The following is a 25,798-nucleotide window of genomic DNA, read 5'->3' on the forward strand; positions in this document are numbered from 1 at the left end:
GGTGGCCAGGAGGAGACAGGCCGGGGGCGTGCGAAGGGAGCAGCAGAGGGTGTGGCGGCGGCAGAGGAGGGTGCTGCCGGGGCTGGAGGAGGTGGTCTTCTCAGGCTCGGCGTGTGCGGGGCAGGGGCGCGATGGCTTCTATGGCTGCGGCGATCGCCGCCTCCCGCACGGCGCTGCTGAACGGGAACCGGCCGCTGGACGAGCGGGAGCGCAAGCGCTTCAGCTACTTCTCGTCGCTCAGCCCGATGGCGCGGAAGATCATGGCGGAGAAGGAGCGGATCCGCGAGCGCTACGGGCCCGACTGGGAGCGGCTGCCGCCCCGCCAGCAGGACGAGATCATCGACAAGTGCCTGGTGGAGCCGCACATCCAGGCCCGCTACGCGGCGCATCGCGGGGCCGCCCGCCCCGCGGCCCCCGCCTGCTACCCCAGCCTGCGCCTCAACACCGGCCAGAAGGTGGTGCGCTTCGGGGACGAGGTGAGCGCGGCCGGCGCGGCGCCGGGTGTGTGGGGCAGAGCGGCCCGGGGAGCCGCGGGGTGGGGTGAAGTGAGGGGCACCGGCTGGGGGGAGATAGGATGGGAGGCACCGCGGTGAAGTGTGAGGGGGGAAGACGGAGGGATGGTAGAAGAGTAGGGGTGGGGGGAAGAGCAGTACGGGGGTATTGGGGGCATGGGACAAAGTGTGGGGGGAGGACAGTGGCTGTGGAGGGTGAAGGGGGCAAAGGAGGTATTGCAGGGGAGAAGGATGCTGTGCAGGGACTGGGAGTAGGGGGAGAGGAGTAGAGACGTTGGGAGCAATGGGGCTTTTGTGGCAAGGGGACTGCACGGGGAGGGAGAGGAGTGGGGGTTATTCATCAAGTGAGGTTAGGGGCTGGTAGTGGCTACAGTTGTGCTCTTGTCTGTTTCCATCAGTTATGTTAGAAACTTTCACTGCTTTGTGCTGTGGCCAAAAAAGAAGACTGTCAAATGCAGTTATGAGCTATGGGTGCGGGGAGAGGGATTGCTTGATGATTCCTTGTTCTGTTCCCTCCCTCTGGGGCATCTGGCATTGGCCACTGTGGGCAGTCTTGATAGTGGGCTAGATGGACCTTTGATCTGACACAATATGGCCATTCTTATGGCCTTCTCGTGCTTTTGGGACCTGTGGCCTTGTCTACTCTGAGAGGAACAGAGACCTGATTCTCTGCTGATGGCAGTAACAGTAAAAGTTGTGGCATAGCCAGGGCACACAGGTGGTCTTACCAACTGTTGTACAGCACTGCTTTGAATAGCAGACATGACAAAAGCCTGATCCTTGTCTATACTATGGCTACCGTCAGAGTTGTGCTGGTGGTGAGTTATGAATCCCAGTTTTCCTAGTATAAATGCAGAATGAAGGAATTTTATAGTGTGAATGAAAGAAGATTTCTGACTAGATTGGCAAAATATGTGATTGCAGTTAGCAATAATGGAATAAGTAGATCAGTAGAAAAGTACATCTGTGGAAGTTGTATGGATTGTGAAGAGGACTTTACAGATGGTAATTTTTAATAGGAATATAACAGTGTAACCATTTAAATGGTTAACCGATAAGCATGAGCTCATCGGTAACCGTAACAATTACACTCCAGCTCCCGCTCCCAGGAGTCGCTGCTGCCGGCTCTGATATCAGGCAGCAGCTGGCTCCCCGGGAGCAGGGCCAGGTGGCAGCTCAAAAGCTGGTTCCCAGAGTGTGCTGGCTCCCAGGGAGCTGGCTGCGCCCAGCGCTGCTGCCTCTCATACACCTCTGATACAGAAGCAATGGTGCCAGGTGGCAGCCATCTCCCCGAGGACAAGGCGGCAGGTGGGAGCCAGCTGCCACACCACACTGCAGGCTGTGCAGTTGAAAGCTTATACTTCAGAGCCTGCAGCACAGCTGGCTCCCCAGGAATGGAGCCAGGAGTCGGCTCCCAGCACACACTAGCTGGTGGCTCCGCCCCCAGGGAATTAGCTGCACTGGGGAGCTCTGCAGTATAAAATGTAGGTTGCAGAGCCCACAGCATGTAACTGCTAAGATTTTAACGGTTTTGGGGTTACCTCATTAGCTGCTTTTTACATCCCTAATTTAAAAAATAATTTAATAGTAGTAGAGACATGATCTCTACAAGTAGAACTCAGTTAATGTTTACATCGAATCTTTTCCGTGTTCTGCTTTTAAGCACAGTATTGAAAATATTCCCAAATTCTGGTCCTTTTTTAGAAACCTGTAAAAAAATTCTTGGTCAGTCTTTTCCACTGCTAATACAGTGCCAGGAAAAACAAGGATGTGGAAAGTTAGGTGGTTGAAAATATAGGTTTTGAAGCTTTTGATGTTCTCTCCAAACACATTTTAGTGTTAAAGGCAAGAAACTAGGTACTTGGTTAGTAGAGCACAGATTGATGTTACTCAGATTAAAGCTCTATAAACAAATCTGTCCATCTCTGAAGCCCTTCCTTTATTTGAATACATTGTTCATCTCTCCTTGGATATGGGATTCTATTCTATTTAGTTATTAAAAGAATGGGAAAAACCACAGCCGTTCAATTGTTTTAAAAAGTCTCTATGAAAGCAGACACAGTGTACAATATCAGTATAATTTGTTATCCTGATTTAAATTCTTAAGGCAAATTACTGTCAAATTATTTTTCTGGTTCTCTAGTCACATGACAAATTAATCTTATGAATTTGTACCCACCAATTTAATTTGAAGTGACTAGGGCTTGTGTTAACCCCCTTACTAATACCCTCATGTAGGATTTGTGAGCACTGCTTGAAGCACTTAGAATAGATAATCACCATAATGTTTCAGAGCTGGCTGTATTATAGGAGACCTGCATTCTGCATCTCCTATGTAAGGAAAATGTCAGGTTAAGCAGTATACATGTTTTATATCTGGAGTTTGATCCAGAAATATAGGGTTGTCTTGATTCTTAGTCAGTGCTAATGGAAATCCTGAATATTTCGCTCAATCAGTTCAAAGACCATCAGGTTTTGGGGGGGGGGGGGGGGGGGGGGAAGAATGTGGTTGATCCATCTATTTGAAGAGGTATCTAAATTGAAAACGGTATATTTGGGACATTTTAGTCTTTCCCATTCCTTAGGCTGCATGTTTTGCTTTCATTGCTTTGAAATTGTGAAGACTTGCTGTTCTGAATTGTCTTGGAGTTAGAACAAAAGTGCTAGGAGTGGTTCTGTTGCAGCATTTTGACAAAATCTTTTCCCGCTTCATGAACTGATAGGCAAAATGCCACTGAGACTTGGCAAAACAACAATGAATAGAAATATCACTGTTCTTATCCCCTGTGTATGCTCTAACTGAGGGTAAACACAGTTAATCAAATTACTTGGTGTAGAGAGTTAAATTTGGGTTATGAAGCATCTGCATCAACTGACTTCCTTTTTCACTTCTCAGCCAACGCTTACATAAACAATCTTCCTGAAAAAGAGGTCCCGCTCTCTTCTGGCATTCTCCTGTTCCATTTTAGTCTTCCAATTGGACTGCCAAGCCTGAGGGGCCTTTCCTGGCTCATCATTCCTTGGCTTTCACAGCCTCCCTTTCTGATGCCAAACCCGAGTTCTGAACTTCTTCCATGGCTCCCTAATTTCTCTTTCTTCTCCTGTTGCCATAGAGCCACTCTGTGCTGCTTGGGGCTGTCTCTTGCAGTTGGAGTTCAATTTTCCAGGTCTGTGAAAGCCTCACTTACTGAGCTTTCATGTTATCTCTTGACCTGACACTTGCTCAGCTGTACGACTGTAACCCTGCTTTGACAGCACAACTGGATTCTTAAAACCTGACATCTTTCCTTTCCTTTGTCTTTCACACTTAGCTTCATTTTGTGCCTGTTTAGTATTTTCCCCTTCAGTTTGCTAGCTAGCATGCATCTGAGAGTACGTCTAGACTACCGCGTTTTGTCGACAGAAGTTTTGTCGACAGTATCTGTCGACAAAACTTCTGTCGACAAAGAGCGTCCAGACACATTGAGTTCTGTCGACAAAGCAAGCTGCTTTGTCGACAGAACTCCGTAGTCTGGACACAATGTTACAGGCAATAACACCTTCTGTCGACAGAAGGTGTTATGCCTCGTAAAATGAGGTTTACCAGCGTCGACAAAACTGCTGAGTTCTGTCAACGTTATGTCGACAGAACTCAGCGGTAGTGTAGACGCTGGTATAGTTTTGTCGACAAAAGTCCACTTTTGTCGACAAAACTAGGTAGTCTAGACACACCCTGAGACTGCTCAAAAACTGCCATACTGAGCAGAAGGCATGAACAATTTGAATTTGCATAGCAGAATTGTATTTGTTGTTTTTTCAGATTTTTTCTAATAAGCATCTTTTAAAAGAAAAATGAAACATAGCAATTGTTCTTCCATTGTAGCTAGGAAGATTTAATGAGAGAATTTCATCTTGGTGTGAAAGATTTTAATGGTTTTCTTATGTGAAAATAATGCTGGCCAGGTAAAACGGAAAAAAAAAATCCTATTATCACTTCTAACTCCATTGTCTCCCTTTTAGTTCTAGTAGCAGGGTTACATCTTTATCTGTCTATCCAACTATCCCTTGTCTGCAAGAAAATAGGATAGCAAAATTTTCCTCTCTCAAAAATAACCATTCCTTTAGCTGTTTTCATAATAGTCCTGTAAAAAGACATTGTGCAATTGTGAGTGAGGAATTCTTTAGAGACTTATAGTGGCCAAGGTTTTAATTGTTTACATTTATTATGAAACTTGCCCAAGAGTTAAATCATTAGCATTAAATCTTAGTTAAACTGCAAAAGTATTTCTCCAGTTATGGAAACTTTTTATCTAAACAGAGCTAATATATTGCAGCAGGGTTTTGTTTAAAAAAAAAGTCCCTAAAAGGAGGCATTTTATATGAAGAATCATCATTCCAGTTTCTTTTGCTTACCATTCACTCCCACCTCCTTATAAAAACAAATTAAACATTTTTACTTTACAGTGGCTCTGTATGCAAATAAAATGAGCTTTTGAACCTGGGACTGCAAATTCTGTAATGTTTTGGGATGCAATTGACATTACAAGGATAAAATATTTCAAGGTTTTCCTCGAGGACTTTGGGGAAAGTTGTGGGAATAAGCCAAAAAGTAAAGGAAATGAAGAATTCACAAAACTGGCAGTTAGTATCTCTGGTTTTTATTCCCGGCTGTGCCACAAACTTTCTGTAGGATGTAGACCAAGGATATAGATGGGCCGCAGGCCAAATCTAGACTGTTAGACACCTTTGAACATACCCTGACAAATTTATCTATCTATCTATTTATCTATCTATCTATTTATTTATTTATTTATTATTGATTTTATTATTTTCTCTGTTGTCTGGACCTTGACTGTACCTTGGCCAAGAAATTTGAACCTTGATAAAAAATAATTGACTTTCCCTGAGGATGTCACTTGTATTCTCTGTGGTTCAGTATCTCCATCTGTAAAATGGGAATAAATAATTCCCCTTAAGAGGTATTTGTGAATTGTAATGAATTAGTCTGGAATTTTCAGAAGAGCCCATAAGCGGGATGGAATTTCTAAATCATTTAGAATTGTCACAGAAGCCTATTCTTAATGCAGATAAGACCTTTTTGTTCCTCAAATGGAATTCACTATAGAAGAATATGTTAAATTAGCTCAGTGTGCATTATTTCACCAAGGAGAGAGTGATGTGGAATTAAAAATAATACATCTTGCATTGGTTATTTTAGGGTGACTTGACTTCAAGTTAAAGGAGAGCTGGTTTTTAGGAATGGAAATGTGTGGTGATACTACCATCCTTTGGGAAAAACTTGATTTTTGCTGTCATCTTGCGCTCTGCCAAATGTTTAGGGCCTACTCCAACTCCTGTGACATTAGTGGAGTCTTTTCATTTACTTCAGTAGGAATTGTTTCAGCCCTTTTGTTGTTATTTTAATTGAAAATATAGCTTTTTAAAAAGAAAGCAAACACACATGTAACTCACTTGAGGCCTTATTTTAAAAAGGGGTTGGATAGCTCATGGGGGATAGGCTCCCTGCTGGATTGGGCTCATAATAATCAAATGTATGTTTCAAATACAATATCATTATGTAACTTGGAAACTGCTAAATTGGGGTTAAGGGAGGAGCTGAGATGTCCAGATGGCTCATATCGTACCACCAAGCCTTTAACATGGAAGTCTTACTTTTCCAAAGATGCCTGCAGTATTTTCTGTTTTGCATCAGACTTGAGTCTTTGGCTTTGTGATGTGAAGTGAGTGACCACCTGATTCTTTTCTGTTTCGCTAACAAATAACTTTATAATAAAAAATGTCCGCTTTAAATATTTGTTGAACTGCTATAGATTTCTATTGTCAAGAGAACTGAAAATGATTTCCACTAGTTAACCCTCCCCCTCTCCCTGACTCCACCCTTTCCCCTCAATAATGCTTATCAAAGAAGTAGTGTTCCTGTTCATTTTTGCTACAGTAAGATATTCAGTAACCAGCACAGGCTCTCTTTTGTTTTGGGTTTGAGACTGGACAGTTGCTGTCAGATGCTTTGAACAATGCTTATATCATACACAGAGAAGAAGAAGGAAAAAAATACAGTATGTCTTTCATTTTGAAAGTCTGACGCCATTTTGCAACAAGCTGCCTGAATGTAGCAATTTGGTTGCATGCTTCTCTGTTGTCTTTGATAATCTGCAGCTGGCTGCTCAAGTCATCTGTGTGACTTGAGTTCTTGTTTGTTTTTAATTTTTTGTCTTGGACTGAGAATTGCCACAAGCAATCTCTTACATAAGTTATGTAGCAGGAGGGCAAATAGCTATTTACCTCTTTTTGTGAGAGAGTTCCATGTGTTGTGTGTTGAAAACCAGCTGATCAACATGAATTGATACTAATTTACGTTGATAATGAATAATCACAAAGATTTTGTTTTAAACTGGTTAGATATTCTTTAAATCAGTATTACGGGCCTAATTTTATTCTCCTTCCTTTTTCTTGCATGAGCATACAAGAATGTAGTGATCATATAGGAAAGGCAATGTAACTTAACTGATGAATTTCTAGTATAGTAAGTATCTTGGGGCTGAGGGTATATTTCAGAAAAATAGTTTCAGGTCTGAGATTATCATAAAGCTTTGAATTGATTAGTAAGTTTACAAAGGGGTGGGGGAGGGCAATAATTTTTTGCCTGGGGCCATTTCAGAAATTTTTAAAGTAGCCCCGAGCCACACCGAAAGGGGCAGAGCCTCAAGCAGAAGGGGTGGAATCAGGATTCTTCCCTGCTTCCCCACCCACAGACCATGATTGGCCTGAGAAAGGGGGAGCACCTTTGTTGTCCCCCCTCGTTCCCGGAGGTTGCCCCTGGCACTGGGGAGGAGACTTTGTGCTCTCCTCATTCTGCCCTCAGACCAATCAGGAAAAATTCATGCACTTTCCCCTGTCCCCAGACCCTAATTAGCCTGGAGGCAGGGGAGCAGCAGGGCCTCCATGAACCGGATCAACCCACTTGGTGTGCCAGATCCAGCCTGTGGAGTCCTTTTTGCCCACCCCTGGTTTACAGTCTTCATTGTAACCCTCTGTTGTGACTTTAGGCCAAAAATTGTTGGTCTAGGTTGAGATGAAAAGGGGATGGAGAGGAAAACATAGTGTGATGAGTTTAGAGCATGAAGGTCTCTGTTGTGTTTCCCAGACAAAAAATATAAACATTTGAAGAATGTTATTTGTCTAGGACAAAAGCCGTTCACTGTAATGTATCTACTATATAGTCGAGAAAGTCTGTCTGTCTGTTCAATAATGCGTCTTAAACGGTAAGCGCTAGAAGCACTGAATTTGGTATACAGCTTCCTCTTATCGTAACTTAAAGCAAGGTAAAGATTTCGTTGTGCCAGGAAAATGGGATGTGCCTGTAATGGAATTACTCCTCATAAAACTATATAGAAGAGAGACAGAATCACCAGGCAGGTGAAAGGGGCTGGCTAGGGGGCACCCCTTCCAGTCCAGGGCTATCCCAGTCCCGAGCCTCCCACCCCATTTAAGGAGCGTAGGGGACCCTATTCCCCTTTGCCTGGGAGCAAGGGGAATGTACACTCTGGCTGGGAGCACAGGGGGACAGACGAACCTGGACCTGCCTCAGCTGGGGAACATGCACCCCTCCTCTGTGCCCAAGGAGAGGTGCTTCTCCCCTGCCCCCAAGCCACTGTGGTGAGAAGGGGCTGGGTAGTCCTCTCTCCCCAGGGCAGCCTGTACACTGAACCTGTCATCCCTAGCCCTACCCTAGAGCAGTGATTCAAATGAAGCACTTTCATTTTCCAAAAATAAAAAAAATTGAATTAAGGACTCGAGCAATGCTGGGTAAATCTTCTAGTTTAATATAAAATGGGACTGATCTGTTTGTAGCACTACATATGCCCAATATAAGCCTCATTCATCATTAATTCATGATGTTTGTAAATATTATTTTCCAAAACATCAAAATGAATGTACAGATTTGGAAAACATTTTTGTTTATTGTATGGGAAACACACAATTTCTCATTTTGCTGCTCCTGCTTTGGTGTGCGTGGTACATGTTTGTGCCAATTATGCTGGCAGTGGTATATACAAATGTAGATTATGCAGGTAGCAAATTCAATAAAGTGGAGTTATGTTGAAAAATAGCATGTTACTCTGGAGAGTATTTGTGTTTTGAGTCATCTCAGCTTTGTTTATAGAGATACAAAATTTACTGCGGTTAGCACGGCAGAGTTACCACGACTGTAAGAGAAGAGGAAGACATGTTCTGCTGCAACAATAGCAGAATAGATAACTAACTTCCAAATGGAAAATATTTGGTGGTGGTGCGGTGAGCTAAAAAGAGCCCAGTTGGATTGTCGGAGTGTAAGTTGAGTCTCCAGGACTGACTGTTTAAAAACAAAACAACCCTTTCCTTCTAAACTGAGCAAATTAAAAGTGGAGTTTCTAAGAAGCAATAACTTTGGAACCTGACAATGCAGTTTGTAGTGTCATTTTTCAGAATATAATTACCATTTAATTTTTGACATTATGTGGTTCTTTACATTGCATAGGATGTTGGATAACCGTCATACACTGTGTATTTGGCTATTGTGTCACATGTAAAGTAGTTGGCAAAGATCAGACATACAGTACATTTGTAATATTATTGTTTTTATTTGTATAGCAGTGGCATGTAGAAGCCTAAACCAGGTTAATACCCCCATGTTGGTAGGGAGTGTACAAACATGTAGTAAATGACAGTCCTTGCCCCCTAAGAATTTACATTCTTTAAACAAAAAAATTCATTCAGTCCATAGATTGCCTATGCCATCTTTCAATCTTTGGCTTGTTCTAATTTAATTTTATTACTGTTTTGTTACACTTCAAGTGATGCAATATGAGTTTACCTCTTTGATATTTTTATAAATAAGACTGCTTTTTTGATTTTTAGAGATTCTTGAATTTTGTTTCAGGATATAACTTGGCAAGATGAACACTCAGCCCCTTTCTCCTGGGAAACGAAGGTAAGTTAGCTATTTACACCCCACCCCCTTGTTTTAAGGTCAGTTTGCCTCAGAATTAATCCTACTCTCATTTGAGAATTGATACATTAAGGTCCCTTTACAGTACACTGTGAGAAACTTGTAAAGTGACCATAGCATACACGAAAATTAATCCCAATATGTTTTCATTGACTTAAATAGAAGCAGGATCAGGTGCTTCATGAGCTAATACTTAGATTCCAAATGTAAGTGTAAAACTCTTGTTGTGCCATCAGATTTTCATCGTTTAGAAAATTGCAAATCAAATCTGCAGAAATTATCAGAATTTCCAGGTTAGGGAAGAAGAGAGAACCTGTAGGACTAAATAATTGTGAATCACCTACTTCATAAGCAAAGAGGACAGGATCCCATTTAAAATATATTTGTGACGGATGTAAGTGGTTTGGAGTGAGGAGAGAAGCATGCATGTATGTAACCCCATTGAATTTTATAAAACCTGCATTAGGCTTCATCTGGTGTTCTCTGCATCAGGCTGTGATGAAAACTGTTGAACTTGCTGCATCTGCGTGAAGTTCAGGTCTGCCTTCTTCCAAAAAGGAGTGCATAGACAAGTATCTTAGACTACTAGATTTGTTCTGCTTGTTGAAGATGTCAACATTGTGGCAAAAGTTCTAGCTAGGTTGTGATTCCCACAATAGTAAAATAGAATGAGTGTCTCTGTAGCTGCAGAGTGAGGTCACAACTCAGAAATATGTTTGTAAGGGTTTGGTTGTAGTTTTTGATAGTGATCTCTAATGGCAAGATATTTGAATTTCCCATTGTGGAAAAATACAATCAATGGCTATGTCTACACTGGCCCCTTTTCCGAAAGGGGCATGTTAATTTCACAGGTCGTAATAGGGAAATCCGCGGGGGATTTAAATAAAAATGTCCGCCGCTTTTTTCCGGCTTTTAGAAAAGCCGGAAAAGAGCGTCTACACTGGCCCCGATCCTCCGGAAAAAAAGCCCTTTTCCGGAGGATCTTATTCCTACTTTGAAGTACTTTTCTAAAAGCCGGAAAAAAGCGGCGGACATTTTTATTTAAATGCCGCGGGGGATATTTAAATCCCCCGCGGATTTCCCTATTACGACCTGTGAAATTAACATGCCCCTTTCGGAAAAGGGGCCAGTGTAGACGAGCCCAATGTGTTTGAATGTATAACTTTTTTTTTTTTTCTTTTAAACATGAAAAGTTAGTCTCAGATTCAGACTTCTGTCAGATGCCAAAGGGGAGTCCACATGTTGAGGAACCAGAATCTACCATGTGTGATAGTGAATTCTCCATTATTATCAAATCCTATACATGCACATTAAATCCCCCACCTCGAGTTATGATTGTACAGAGTCATTTTATTATCCTCTAACCAAATCCTTCATAAGTTGTTATTGAGATGCAGTTTTTTCTTTCTACAGGTGAAGAGAGGTGTAACAGTGTAGCTGTAATGCTATGTTTACACAGCAGCGTTATTTCGGAAGAGCTGTCATTCCTAAATAATGGCTTGCTGTGTAGATGTGCTCTTTGTTATTTCAAAATAATGTTGAGCTGAAGGACTTCTTATTCCAACTCTTGCAACCCTTGTTTCACAAGGAGTAAGGGAAACCAAAGGAAGAGTATTCTTCCTTTGACTTCCTGCTGTGTAGACAGCACCAAAAGATGAATTAAGGTATTTTGACTTCAGCTACGCAATTGACGTAGCTGCAATTGCATAGCTTAATTCGACTTTTGCCCTGCTGTGTAGACGTACCCTAAGTGAGTTGCTTATCTGCAATAATAGAAGGCTTATACCTGGAGAGCAGAGGGACAGTGTGAATTCCATTTCATATTTATATTTGAATCTAGCTTCTTTTTTAGCTGTTTTAAACTGAGACTACTTATATGATTAGTTCCATAAGAATGGCCGTACTGGGTCAGACCAAAGGTCCATCTAGCCCAGTATCCTGTCTGCCAACAGTGGCCAACACCAGGTGCCCCAGAGAGGGTGGACCGAAGACAATGATCAAGCGATTTGTCTCCTGCCATCCCTCTCCAGCCTCTGCCAATTATCTCCTGGCTAATAGCCTTTTATGGACCTAACCTCCATGAAATTATCTAGCTTCTCTTTAAACTCTATTATAGTCCTAGCCTTCACAGCCTCCTCTGGCAAGGAGTTCCACAGGTTGACTACACGCTGTGTGAAGAAGAACTTTCTTTTATTAGTTTTAAACCTGCTACCCATTAATTTCATTTGGTGTCCTCTAGTTCTTCTATTTAGGGAACTAATAAATAACTTTTCTTTATCAGCCCTCTCCACACCACTCATGATTTTATAGACCTCTATCATATCCCCCCTCAGTCTCCTCTTTTCTAAACTGAAAAGTCCCAGTCGCTTTAACCTCTCCTCTTATGGGACCCATTCCAAACCCCTAATCATTTTAGTTGCCCTTTTCTGAACCCTTTCCAAGGCCAAAATATCTTTTTTGAGGTGAGGAGACCACATCTGTACACAGTATTCAAGATGTGGGCGTACCATAGTTTTATACAGGGGCAGTAAGATATTCTGGGTCTTATTTTCTATCCCTTTCTTAATAATTCCTAGCATCCTATTTGACCACCGCTGCACACTGTGTGGAAGTTTTCAGAGAACTGTCCCCAATAACTCCAAGATCTCTTTCCTGATTTGTCGTAGCCAAATTAGCCCCCATCATACTGTACATATAGTTGGGGTTATTTTTCCTGATGTGCATTACTTTACACTTATCTACATTAAATTTCATTTGCCATTTTGTTGCCCAATCACTCAGTTTGGTGAGATCTTCTTGGAGTCCCTCAGTCTGCTTCTGTCTTGACTATCCTAAACAGTTTGGTATCATCTGCAAACTTTACTACCTCACTACTTACCCCTTTCTCCAGATCATTTATGAATAAGTTGAAAAGGATTGGTCCCAGGACTGACCCTTGGGGGACACCACGACTGTGTCTACACTGGCCCCTTCTTCGGAATAGCCATGCTAATTTAGAACTTTGGAATAGGGAAATGCGCGGGGGATTTAAATATCCCCCGCGGGATTTAAATAAACATGGCCGCTGCTTTTTTCCCCGGCTTGGGGAAAGTAGGAATAAGAGATCCTCCGGAATAGGGCTTTATTCCGGAGGATCGCGCCAGTCTGAGCGCTCTTTTCCGGCTTTTCCCCAAGCCGGGAAAAAAAGCGGCGGCCATGTTTATTTAAATCCCGCGGGGGATATTTAAATCCCCCGCGCATTTCCCTATTCCAAAGTTCTAAATTATCATGGCTATTCTGAAGAAGGGGCCAGTGTAGACGTAGCCCACTAGTTCCCCTCTCCATTCTGTAAATTTACCATTTATTCCTACCCTTTGTTTCCTGTCTTTTAACCAGTTCTCAGTCCAAGAAAAGACCTTCCCTCTTATCCCATGGCAATGTTATTTACACAAGAGCCTTTGGTGAGGGACCTTGTCAAAGGCTTTCTGAAAATCTAAGTATACTATATCTACTAGATCCCCCTTGTCCGCATGTTTGTTAACCCCTTCAAAGAACTCTAATAGATTAGTAAGACAGGATTTCCCTTTACAGAAACCATGTTGACTTTTGTCCAACAAATTATGTTCTTCTACATGCTTCACAATTTTATTCTTTACTATTGTTTCGACTAATTTGCCCGGTACTGAAGTTAGACTTACCGGTCTGTAATTGCCAGGATCGCCTCTAGAACCCTTTTAAAATATTGGTGTCATGTTGGCTACCTTCCAGTCATTAGGTACGGAAGCCGATTTAAGGGATAGGTTACAAACCACAGATAATAGCTCAGCAATTTCCCATTTGAGTTCTTTTAGAACCCTTGGATGAATGCCATCTGGTCCCAGAGATTTGTTAACATTAAGTTTTTCTATTTGTTCCAAAACCTCCTCTAATGACACTTCAATCTGGACAGTTCCTCAGATTCATCACCCACAAAGGACGGTGCAGATTTGGGAATCTCCCCAACGTCCTCAGCCGTGAAAACTGAAGCAAAGAAATCATTTAGTTTCTCCGCAATGGCTTTATCATCCTAGATTGCTCTTTTTATAGCTCAATCGTCTAGGGGACCCACAGGTTTTTTAGCAGGCTTCCTGCTTCTAATGTACTTAAACATTTTGTTATTTCTTTTTGAGTTTTTGGCTAGCTGTTCCTCAGAATCTTTTTTTTGCTTTTCTTATTACATTTTTACACTTGATTTGACAGTGTTTATGTTCCTTTCTATTTATCTCACTAGGATTTGACTTCCTCTTCTTAAAAGATACCTTTTTGTCCCTCACTGCTTCTTTTACATGATGGTTAAGCCACGGTGACTCTTTTTTAGGTCTCTTGCTATGTTTTTTAATTTGGGGTATACGTTTAAGTTGGGCCTCTATTATGGTGTCTTTAAAAAGTTTCCATGCAGCTTTAAGGGATTTGGCTCTAGTCACTGTGCCTTTTAATTTCTAACTAACCTCCTCATTTTTGTGTAATTCCCCTTTTTGAAATTAAATGCCAGGGTGTTGGACTGCTGAGGTGTTCTTCCCACCACAGGAATGTTGAATGTTGTTATATTATGGTCACTATTCCCAAGCGGTCCTGTAACGGTTATTTCCTGGACCTGATCCTGTGCTCCACTCAGGACTAAATCAAGAATTGTGATTCCTGCACCAGCTGCTCTTATTCTGAGTTTCTTGTTTAAAAAAATAAATTCCACGTATCATCTTACAGTCTTCATTTCTGTTCAGTCTTTCCCCTGCTAGCTGATTCTTGTAGCAGTTATCTATATAATTTTGTGATGAATGGTATTCCTAAATCTTTTCTGCTTGATGTGAGTGAGCCTTCGTTCACCTGAGGAGAATAATGTAATCTACTTTAAATTTGACATCTAAGTTTACGTGAGGAGGAGGACTGACTTTTCTTTTTAAGCATATGATATAAAAATTATACAAACAGTGTGAGAGAATGATAAAGTATTGTTATCAACAGTCATCCATAACCTTTAAAGTTGGAAGGATTCGATTTTTATTGGTACTGAAGTTAGACTTACCGGTTAATGTCAAGTTTGTACAAACACAAACCAATGGCAAAAGTACTTCCATTGATGATGATAGCTATGTACAGACTTGTAAAATAAGAAAAATGCTGTCTGAGAATTTGAGAGTTAAGGATATTTTGTATATTTTGATTTTTGTAACAATTATAAAGCTTCAATTCTTTGAATCTCAACATCTCCTGTCATTAAATAATTATTAGCTGACCCTCACATGATTTTCTGCAACTGAAAATGTAAGTCCATAAACATAAATATTATACATTAAAATAATAATTAAAAATTATTTCTCCCAAACCAGTTTATTGTAAAAGATACTAAGAGAATAGGAAGAAAGATGAAAACATTGCTTTATCTCCCAGGGAGCTGAAGTAATTGGTTATTTCTCTCAGATCTTAGGCTACAATATGATGTTTCCAATTGTGAAACATGGTTGTAGGCAAGCAAATACCTTGTCATGTAATATTGAGGGTAGGGTATATAATGATTTTGAAACTTTTTAAGGCCCTTTCTATTACGATATCTCTCCACCTAATAATTTAGCTGTTATTTTATAGGGTTAGTCCAAGAGCCTGTGAGGATACTATAGGCAGTGGTATGGTGGAACAAAGTTTATCCACACAAATTTCAATTAGGTATACCTTTGTTTGTGAGGACAGAAAGTTTGGCCTTCTTTCTGTCAGTTGAGTGGTTTAAACACAGGCAATGGGAGGTACAAATTCATGAGATTAAATCCAGGCTCCGGCATTGGCTTTCTTTTGTGGTTTTGATCAAGTCACTAAACCAGCATTTTCAAACATGGGTGCTAAAACAAGTATCTGAATCCATATTTAGGTATTTAAATATGTAGCCCATTTTTCCCCCAGAGGCATATGGTACATCTAGTAGAAGTGCCCAAATATGGAGTTTAGGTGCCTGTCTTTAGGAATTAATATTTGAAAATCTTCTGGTTTTTGTGAGGTTTTAACTAATATTTGTAAAGCACTTCCAAAAATAGTTTGTTTATTTTCAAACATGAGGCATCAGAAATGGTGAGGAAGCTTTTAATTACATAATGATCTTTCCCTCTCACTTTTATATTTTGCCACTATATGATTTTTCTGGTTTTATAAAATTGTTCTTTAAAACTTCAGCAGAGAGTAGCTAAGTGGATTACAAGTTCTTAGCATTTCAGATCTGGAAGCTTGTGCTCCAAATCAAAGATTTTAAACCAGGGGTGGGCAAGAGGGCCTCTGCAGGTTGATCTGGCCCACCAAGTGGGTTGATCCAGCCCACAGAGGCCCTGCCGCTCCCTCGCCCCCAGGCCAATTAGGGCTGGGAGCGGAGGAGCACACGAAGCTTCCTCCTGCCCTGGCAGGAGCATGCAGTGCTTTAAAGCATCATGTGGCAGGAGGAGATGTCATGTGCTCCCCTGCCCCCAAACCCTGATTGGTCTGGAGGCAGGGGAGCTGTGTGAAATTTCCTCCCCCTGCCCTGCGAGGAGCGCGCGGCACTTCAAAGTGCTGTACGCTCGCACAGGGTGGGGGCAGGACAGAGGATGCTTTGTGCAGCTCCCCTGCCCCCAGGCCCTGATTGTCGTGGGGGTGGAGGGAATGCACGAAGCCTCCTTCTGCCCTGTGAGGAGCACAGAAGTGCCGTATGCTCCTGGCCGGGGGGGACAGGAGGGGGTGTGAGGAGAGAGGAGTCTTCGTGCGCTCCTCCGACACCCAAGCCCTGATTGGCCTGGGGATGGGGGAGCATGTGAAGCCTCTTCCCGCCTGCCAGGGGCATGGGTGCCTAGGGGGAAGGGGAGGGCAAAGGGGCTCCTCCACCCCCAGACCAATCATGGTCTGGGGATGGGGAAGCCTAGAAACACGTTGGCCCCGCCCCTTCCAGGAGGCCAATTACAGTGGATCTTCCGTGGTCTAAAAAGTCCCCTCTTTCGGAACCAGTGAAGTCCTAAGGGTGCTGAACCAGTGAGGTCCAACCTGTATGTGTCCACAAACAGTACTCTTGCACATGGAGGCTAAAACCAGGCTGAGCAAAGTAATTTTTAAAAAACAGATTCCTAAGATGGTATTTTTGGTAGTGGTGGGGGCTGGCTTTTGTCTCTTTCGTACAGGTCGTATAATAATGCCAGCTCCAAACAATGTTTTAAATATTGTTGCTAATATGTTGGCATGAGTAGCACTGTTGGGTAGCAGTTTTGTTCCTATAAAACCTATAGACTTAGAACAGCGCTATAAACACATGCTATAGACCACTGTTTTTCAGGGTGGTCTGTGGGCCCTCATTGACAAAGCTACTAATGGGCCATTCTAGTTTATTTAGTGGCTCAGCAGCCACAGCTCCCCTTGGTTGGAAATGGTAAACCAGAGCCAATGGGAGCCACAAGGCTCAGTGGGTGAAGAGCTGCTAGAATAAACCAACTGGAGCGGCCCATCAGCAGCTCTTGCAAAAACACTGCTATAGACTAACTCTCTTTGGGTCAAAAAATTCCTGCCTACACTGGTGGTGGAATTCATTTTAGCAGCTTGCTCGTAATAACTGTTCATACATGGATTGTAAATAGCAGCTTTGATTTCTGTGATTAGGTTCTTTGATAGGCAAAATATAATTGTCCAAGTTAGATGTTGGGCAGGTATTCTTTATTGCCAGGATTGTTTTTTTTTTTAACTAGATACTAACAATATGGACATAGGACATATTTGGGTTTAGACCAGATTTTTAACTGACTAACTCAAATACATCTGTGACCATGATTTTGCTGTTTCATATTTTGTAATCTCAATTATTTCTGAAGTTACATAGTGTGTGTATCTCATCTCAATGTATTTTATTTTGGATATGGACACACAGTATTTTTAGTCTTTAATGACTGGGTGGTTTGTTGCTTTTTTCTTGTGGAGTTTTTTTTTTTTTAACCTGTTTGATGATTCTTTGACTTAGAGGTTTTAATCCTTATCTTTGTCATATTGTTGAGCACTGCTGTGCTAATTTGGCTGCTTTCTTCAGCAAGTTGAGGTCCTTATTTTAATTAATTATTTTTGGTCTTTTGAGTAGACTGCTTCATTATTTTGCTGCTTAATATGCTGGACACTGCTTAAAATGAGCTTGCTTTGATAGTGTTTCTGAAGCCTTTGTCTCAACAACTTAGATGTCTTGAGGCTGCCAAGCCAAACAGTTTATTTTGGCTGTGTGTGCCCATGTGTTCAGTAAAATACTACACATTCCTGGTAAATGAATAAGATGTAAAAATAGCTCTTAAGTGTCTTTTTCATCTTTCTGTTTTTAGTATAGTCCTTATGAGCCAAGACCTAGTTTTATACAGTAAGATTACCTCATTAGGCTCTATGAGGGTCTGGTGCACTACACCCCTAACATGAACACTGTGTGCCTGATAATCTCACCACCATATTTGGTGTTTTATCACCTTGTGCTTTTGGCTGTATTGGGCTTACAGAGATTCTCCCCTCCCTTTCAAGGCCTGTTTGCTGCTGCTTTATTTCTTTCTGGGGGATTTGAATTTAATTTTCAACTTTTTTGGAGAACTCTAACTTAAAATCCAAGCATTTTGTACTAATACGGAGCACTTCTATTGCCATTCACACATGAATAAAAAATGTAGGTGGGTGCTCAGACTCACAGTGGAGTTGGGGCTCAGGCTTACCTGGCGGCTGTCTGGTGGGGATGGCAAGGAAGGGCCCTCTTCCCTTGGTCACAGCTGCAAAGTGACTGTCAGCCTATCTTTGACGTGTAGACCAGGCTTTACTCTGAATACAGTTCCCTCTAGGTTTCTCCCTGCATATCTGTTCCCTGTTGGATAGCCATGCTTCTGCTTCTTCCCAAGTGTCTGGTCACTTTCTGGTTCAGGGTCCTTTCTAATTGAGTTTCTGAATCTGCTCCTTCCACCTGTTTGGCCAACAAGCAGGGAATATACAAGGCAGAGGTGAATAGAAATGTCTCATTTTTAATAGATTTGTCTAATACTAAACCAAAGAAATTTAGTATTAGAGGGGTGCTGTCTATGCTATTCTAAACTAATTTCCCATTAAAACCCTGTGGTGGTAAGCCAGTAATGATTTTCTAGAATTTAACTTTTTACCATTTTTGCTGTTTGTTTTCAAAAATGTAATGACTTGTTTTTGGCACTCATTACAGTGCTGCAGTGTTCTGGATCATAGTAAGGATGTTAAATCAGTTAATTTGAGTAGTTGATGGAATTTCCATCGATTACTCAATAGGCACTTCTGCATTTCTCTTTCAAAATGTACAAGAGCCCTTGTACAGTTCAAAGGAGGAATGCGGAACTCCGGCTGCAGCCAGGAGAGTCCCACTGACTCCAGCCTGTGTGCCAGCTTTGAAATGTACAAGAGGCCCTAGTGGGGGTTCTTGTGCATTTTAAAGTGGAAGTGCCTTCATGGAGCCTGGTCCATCTGTGCTGCTGACTTGAAATGCTGCACAGAGCCCAGGATCAGCTGGGGAGTCCCCAGACTCCATGCAGCACTGCCCCTTTCAAATGCCACCTCAGTGTTTCAAAGTGGCAGTGCTGCACAGCTGATCTCCAGCTCAGCTGGGCAGTGCTGCCACTTTGAAGTACTCTCTCTCTCCCTCCTCCCCCCCCCCCAAACCCTTTGGTGCCTCTGATAGAGGGGGGGGGGGAAGAAAGAGGGGAATTGACTAGTTGATGGACTATCTGATAAGCATTTGCTTATCAGTCAACTAGACCTTAATCTTAGATCATAGCACCACAAAAAATATTTAAACATATTTGCTGAAACATCACATACAAGCATTTTAATGTACATTTTGTAAAACCAGTCTTCTACAACATCTCAGTTGTCTGTTTGTGGCCTGTGAAGTACTATCAGGGTTCCAGCAATGTATTACAGTAAAACTGCTCATAAGTAAAGTAACTAATGCAATCATTGCTTTTCTAAGTCAGATTACTAATGACACCACAATATTTTTGAAAGGTCGTTAGTCACATTAACTCGCTGTGTTTCCTTTATCCATCGATAAAATGAGATCTCTTGGCAGCTGATTACTCCAAAGTAGTACAAATCAACCAATATAACCACGGTTACAAAATGTTATAATATAAAAATTTTGTTGAACTAACTGTACATTTGTTGCTCCTTCAATTTTAGTACTAGAAGTTGCACCTCTATAAACCGGAATTCTCTGGTCCAGCAACAGCTGTGATCCTACCAAGCCATGGATGTTCCAGGATCAGAGTCTCCCGGCATGCTGCAGGGAGTGTGGGAGCCCAGAGTGATGCAGGGGGTGGGATCCAGGAACCTTGGTACGCATGGCCCCTAGCTGGGATGCCCAGGGGAGCTGCCAGGGAAGCCAGGAAGCCCAGTGGGGCAGGCAAAATCCCTCATCTGGGACCAGTCAGGTCCAATTTGTAAAATTCCTGTTGCTATCTAATTAGCATGTATAGTTAAATGTCCCACTGTTTCAGAAGTAGATGAAGTTATAAAGTTTAACTCATTACTTGGCATACAACTTATACATTATAATGGAATCAGGCACTCAAAAGTAGTAAAGTTTCTTGGTGTAAGTCTTATTAAAGGTACTTTCTAAACATATTATCCTTTAAATTAAGGATGTTAAGAATTGTTGTGGTTACATGGTTACTAAACAATTTCCATCAGCTACACAACTATTCAGTGGGCCCCGGAGGTGGGGACAATAGCTAATGTATTCCCAGGGAGTCCCCTGCCATCCTGCCTCTGTATCAGAGGCAGCAGCACAGGATGGCAGGCATAGGAGAGCTGGTTTAAAAACTGGCTCCCTGAGCAGATGTGCCCCCTGTGTGCAGGGGCCACTGCCACCCCACACTGCTGCCTCTCCCCATGGACTGGTTCCCACCTGCCGCCTTGCATGCTTTTCATTGAAAACTCAGACCAGTGGACTGGGACTGAGCCAGCCTGCCAGGCTGAGTTTTAAATGCAGAGCATGTGGGGGAGAAGGAAGTAACGGTTGCAGTTAACCACGACCGTTAACCTATAAGCAATCTCTTATCAGTTAAATGGTTACCCAGCTAGCTACCAGCAATCCCTACTTTAGCTTAATATGGATTTATTACTCTTTTCATTGCGCTATACGATCTGCACGCGCCACTCCTTTTGGACAGGATCAGATTGCTCAAATGTATGATTACCTCCCTTGTAGTGTCTGGTCTGCAAAAGGTTTAATAGGATTTAGGCTACTGAAGGAAGAATCTTCATTATACTGAACATAGAACTAGAGGCATAGAAGCTTGGAAGGAAACTGCCTTTGTGATTCTGTTCTGAAAGCCCTTTGGTGCAAATTTTAAACATATATACATGCACCATCCTTGTAGTAACTTTAATAACCAATTACACGCCTTTGATCCTCAAATCATAATGTAAATTGATTTTTGCCTTTGTAAAGAGATTTGAAATACATTGTTGTTTTCCCTTTAATCCCTACAGAGTCAGATGGAATTCAGTGTTGCATCTTTATCTATACAAGAACAAGGTTCACAAAATGAACAGAGGCAACTAGTCAAAGCAGCTCCCGCTGTGCAGGCCCCCAAATCTTCTCAGGGTAATAAGGCACCTAGCGCCGATGGGCTAATGCCAGCGAGGAAGGAAGAGGAATCATCTTTCTGGAAGATAAATGCAGAGCGCTCAAAGGTTGAAGGTGAACAGGCTGAATTCCAGTCCTTGACCCCCAGCCAGATCAAGTCCATGGAGAAAGGAGAGAAATCCCTTCCAACATATTACAGGCAAGATTCTGCTCCAAGAGAGACAACTAGAGCTGAGAAGTCAAGCATAGCTAAACAAGAAAAGTCTGTCAACCCAAGCCTTCCTGTCACATCCCTAGAATGGGAGAAGCCTCGACCCAGTCAGCTGTCTGCTAGCACTCTAGATGACCTCTTTCCTCCTGAACAACCAGCATCTGCAGGGTCAAAAAATGAAGATGCTGATGGCACAATGCTTTCAGACCCACAAACCTTTGGACAGGTAAGCACCACTATTTAATTCATTATCTTTAATTTGAGAGTACATAACAAGTCCAACAAGGTCACCCAGGAAGATTAGGGATTCTATGGAGCACTAAAACCCTAACTAAGCTTGTCTTTTTTTTATGCTGCAGATAGAAGAAATCTGTTCAACCAATGCACTAATTTGTCTGTTTCTGTAATGGGTATTTAATATCTTATATTTACATAATGCCTCTTATCCAGTGAACACCTAAAACCAGTTTACCTTTGAAATGGCAACCCTTTCTGAATAAAACACAGCATCTGATTAAAGACAATCTTAAAGCAGGACAGGAAATGAGAGAATACCATAACCATAACTGTTCCTTAGTTTGTTGGGTATTTTTCACTTGGAATAGCAAATCTCACACTCATTTCATACTGTTGTTATAGTTTACCTCTAATTTCTAGTTTCACTTGGAAAAGTTTTACTTAAATGCGCAAGGAAACTTCTCTCAACTAAAGGCCTCAGGATAGAGAGATGAGTTGTAGCAGCTGGGAAAGAGCTAGGTTTTTGTTTTTAAAACTCCCTCCCTGTGCTGCCCAGCAGTTACTTACCCAGTGGGGCTTCTTTCAAGTGTATTCAGTTGAAAAGGCTAAAGCAGGAATAGAGCAAGCTCGTGACTTAGCCTTATTAACGCAAACTGTCTTGAAAGCAACTTAGTTGTTAGACAAGAATCTGCTTTTCAGATAGATCCTGAGAAAAGGAGAGGATTTTGTTCAGCATCTAACCTAAGCAATGGGAAGAAGAAAGTAACATTCAGTTTAAAAACTAAATGATAGGAAAGAATACTTCCTTATTTCACTGATACCACCTCTTGTGTAGCATAGCGATGCCTCTGGCAGGTAATTACTTTACAAACAGATAAGTTATTCTGTACAGGAATCACTACAACCATTTTGAATTTAAGGCAGACAACCCTCTAAGATAAATATTACATTGCCAAAATTTGTTACACATTTTTACAATAAATGAAATGTTTTCTTAAACGAAGGAGTTAATTATTGAATTGTTAATAAGGTTGCATTGGGATGTGCACTTACAACGGAATTAAAACCCCATTTCTGTATTTGTAATTATTGAATGTTGAATCTAAATTTGACAAACAATTTAATTTTCTGTATAGAAGCCTTACTTGAATTTCACCGTTTTCTCCCATTTCTTTATGAAGTTAGTGGCAACTGAGGTGGTTTAGCTAACCTTACATTCTGATAGTTCAGATGTTGTTTTGAAGCTTTGAATTTAAACATGTATTTTTAGAGAGCAAAATTTAGATAACTTCTCAGGTCTGTTTGCTACTTCAGTTTAATACAACCAATTTGGCTCCCTGACTTAGGCTGAAAAACGAGATGGGGGAAATGAATGAATTTGTGTGACTCTTGTGTTGCACCTACTCTGAAAAGATGACTCCTATCCTATTATAATAGGATAAGTACCTTTCATAAACCCAAAGTTCATTATATGATGGTAGCCAGTCTGAGATGTATAAAACTGTAATATTCCAGAAGTATTATAGTATGCAAGATTTCAATTAAATGTCTTGGCAGTGGCCTTCTGAACTGTAAGAGATTAAGTTCTTGGGAAGCCAATGAGTAGATAATGTTGGTGTCGTCATTACTTACATAATAAGTAATCTGTTTGAATTAATGTACAGTTGATGGGTTGTGCATGTTTTCTTCTCCCTCATCCACTCTCCTAGCCTGAAAAATAATCATGTGAGTTAGTAAGAGGGAATAAGGAAATCCTTTGACCAGCAGAACACACAGTACTGATTACTCTATTAATTAGAAATACCTTTTCTCTACTCCTATGTGGATATTTTTAACATATGTCTAATTTTCTAGAGCAGATGCTTTTCAGGCATGCAGGAGTATAGGGGAAGAATGTGAAATGTTGATAGACTATTTGCCTTTAAGCATTGGCTTAATTTTTTTTATTTACTCTTAGATCTAAGAGTCAGTTCATTTGTAATGCTCTATTTTCTTTTAAACCTAAGTTTGTGTTTCTCTTACAGATTAATACCAGCAATGTTATCTTGAAGACTGGATTTGATTTTCTAGACAACTGGTAAAGATATCTCAGAATAGTTCATATCAATTTTGGGAAGAAAAAGGGACATCTTTCTCAGTGTATGTTAAGTTACTAACTAGCATCTGTGTATTTAAAAAAAAGTTTCAAACTCAAAGTTGGGCTTTGTATAAACATTTTTGTAAGACCAGCTGCATTTTTGTATTTTAAAAATGATCCAGTGATAGAAATGTGGTCTCACTTTGGGTTTTTTCAAATGTCTGTTACAAGTTGAATAGTTATTTTATTGAGGGACTAATTTTCTACCAATTTGTGTATTAAGGATAGATAAACCTAATCAAAACCTCTCATTCAAATGAATGACTCTACCAAGAACAGGTTTCTATTTTCAGTAGCAACATAGCCAACAAGGCTAAGCAACCTGATAGGTCACTACAAAAATCAAATGGAGTATTGCTCTAAATAAGCTACCAAAACACTGTCCTGCGTGCTTCAGTTAACTGATGGGGGGGAAAAAAACCATGGAAAAAATAAGCATATTAAAAATTATATTAACTTTGTATATTTTGTATTTAGTCAGTAATTTCTCTACTGCTGTTTTGAGAAAGTATAAGGGTTTTGCCCCAAGAATAGATCTAAGCAGTGTTTCTCAAAGTGGGTTGCGGGCCTGTGCCACTTTGTTTATCTAAAGTATCCATAGCCATGGAGCCTCACAGTTCTCCTTGGCTACGGTTTACCGTTTCCAGCCACCAGGAGCTGCAGAAACTCTGATCTAAAGTAGCATTGCAGCTGTACCCCAGAAATGGAATAAAGTCAGTTTTCTGTGGGGGAAAAAAAAATTTTCCTCCAAACATGCAATGCATAGGGGAATAGTACTTGTTTTGGGTTAGGCTGAAAAACACAATCTTGGGAAATGCATACCTACAGTGGACACTGATTTCCTTATATATTGTGCTAACTCCTGCAAGCTGACGTGTTGGAATGAAATACTTATCTCCAGAAGTATAAATCACCACCTAAGTGAGTTACAGTAAACTGATATGCTTTGCCACAAGTTATAGCAATAAGATTTTTATGTTTAAAACGGCTATTCCTCGAGTACAAGTCAACTTAGTTTCTGGTGCTCTTTCTCCCCTTGTGCATACATTCTCTGGTGTGCAACATGAGACAAATAGACTCTTGGAAGGGTACGTGGCAAGCTGGTGTTCAGTATAGAAAACAGAATAAAGCTATCTTTGAACTGCCATCTCTGAAATGCACCATAATTTACACACTGACTCTCACTGTGTTTACCTTGCCTTGAAGCCTTAATTCCCCTTACGCACAACAGTGAATGGTCTCTCTGATGCCAAAGGCTTATGACCTTTCACTTTTACCTCAATGTGGTTCAGAGAATATTTCTTTTGGGGTAGCTGGCAAAATCTACAACTCATTTTAGTCAGTCAATGCGAAAGCTATATCAAGGCCAACTGATGGATAGTCTCTACCAGCTAGATCATAACGCCAAGGCCTCTCTTGGGCTGACATTTGACAGTTTGCAATCTTTAACAGTAGCAGTTGAACCAGCACATTTCAGACTTTCTGCAGAATGTTTTCCTAACATTCAAGGATGTTTTTTTTTTTTTAAAAAAAAACCCTTCCAAATCTTCCGGTATCTAGTCTGTAAACTGCTGTATTGCTGCATTGTTTGCTTTGTAGACAGACACATGTTGGTATCAATAGCAGTAAATAATGCAGCCTAATGTCAAAATATAGCCTGGGTCAAAACAAGTACCCACTTCTAGTAATAAAAATAATGCAGATGGCTAGTAAGAAAACTTGAGGAAATGTCATTCAGTTTTGTTTGAGGTAAATTGCTACACATACTTAGATTAAGTGTATTTAGTAGCCTAGTGTATAAGTATTTCAGAAGTTTCTTTACTTTCATTCCTCCCAGATGTCTCCCTATCCATCCCACCCAAAAAGTTATAAAATGGGTTTTGTATTAGTACGCTTCAGTTCAGGACAAGTTTTCTCCTTTCAAGTTTTTTGCCTGGATTATATGTACAACTTTAGCTGTTCAGTTTAATATTTCTAAAATGACTCTTGAAGCTGTTACTCATCTGACACTAAAATTGTGACGAGCACAAATTCTATAGATGTAGAACAGGTCCTCTACATAAAGTGCAAATCTGCACTAAATCCTTGGATTTTTTTAAAAAAATGCTGAATGACACTAAACATGTAT

General features: G+C 41.1%; 1 protein-coding gene and 1 long non-coding RNA gene across 3 annotated transcripts in view; one reads left to right on the forward strand and one right to left on the reverse strand.

Moving 5' to 3' along the window:
- C3H1orf198 (chromosome 3 C1orf198 homolog) lies at positions 1–25,187 on the forward strand. Of its 2 annotated transcripts, XM_075924710.2 has the most exons (4): positions 3–476; positions 9,433–9,483; positions 20,989–21,522; positions 23,558–25,187. In XM_075924710.2, exons 1-4 carry the CDS (start codon positions 132–134, stop codon positions 23,612–23,614), a joined length of 987 nt encoding a protein of 328 aa, XP_075780825.2. In that variant the 5' UTR covers positions 3–131; the 3' UTR covers positions 23,615–25,187. The 2 variants fall into 2 exon arrangements, with proteins under 2 accessions (XP_075780826.2, XP_075780825.2); XM_075924711.2 differs by lacking the exon at positions 9,433–9,483 and having other exon boundaries at positions 1–476.
- The window catches only part of LOC142827960 (uncharacterized), a 16,283-nt gene continuing 11,808 nt past the window's right edge, over positions 21,324–25,798 (reverse strand). The window contains exons 2-4 of the long non-coding RNA XR_012902783.2: positions 23,166–23,243; positions 22,101–22,274; positions 21,324–21,457 (exon numbers count right to left, since the gene is read on the reverse strand). This is a non-coding gene — a long non-coding RNA (uncharacterized LOC142827960). The remainder of the gene's footprint in view (positions 21,458–22,100; positions 22,275–23,165; positions 23,244–25,798) is intronic.

Source organism: Pelodiscus sinensis, chromosome 3, assembly GCF_052426305.1.
Source record: "Pelodiscus sinensis isolate ZL-2025 chromosome 3, ASM5242630v1, whole genome shotgun sequence".
Lineage (NCBI taxonomy): Eukaryota > Metazoa > Chordata > Testudines > Trionychidae > Pelodiscus > Pelodiscus sinensis.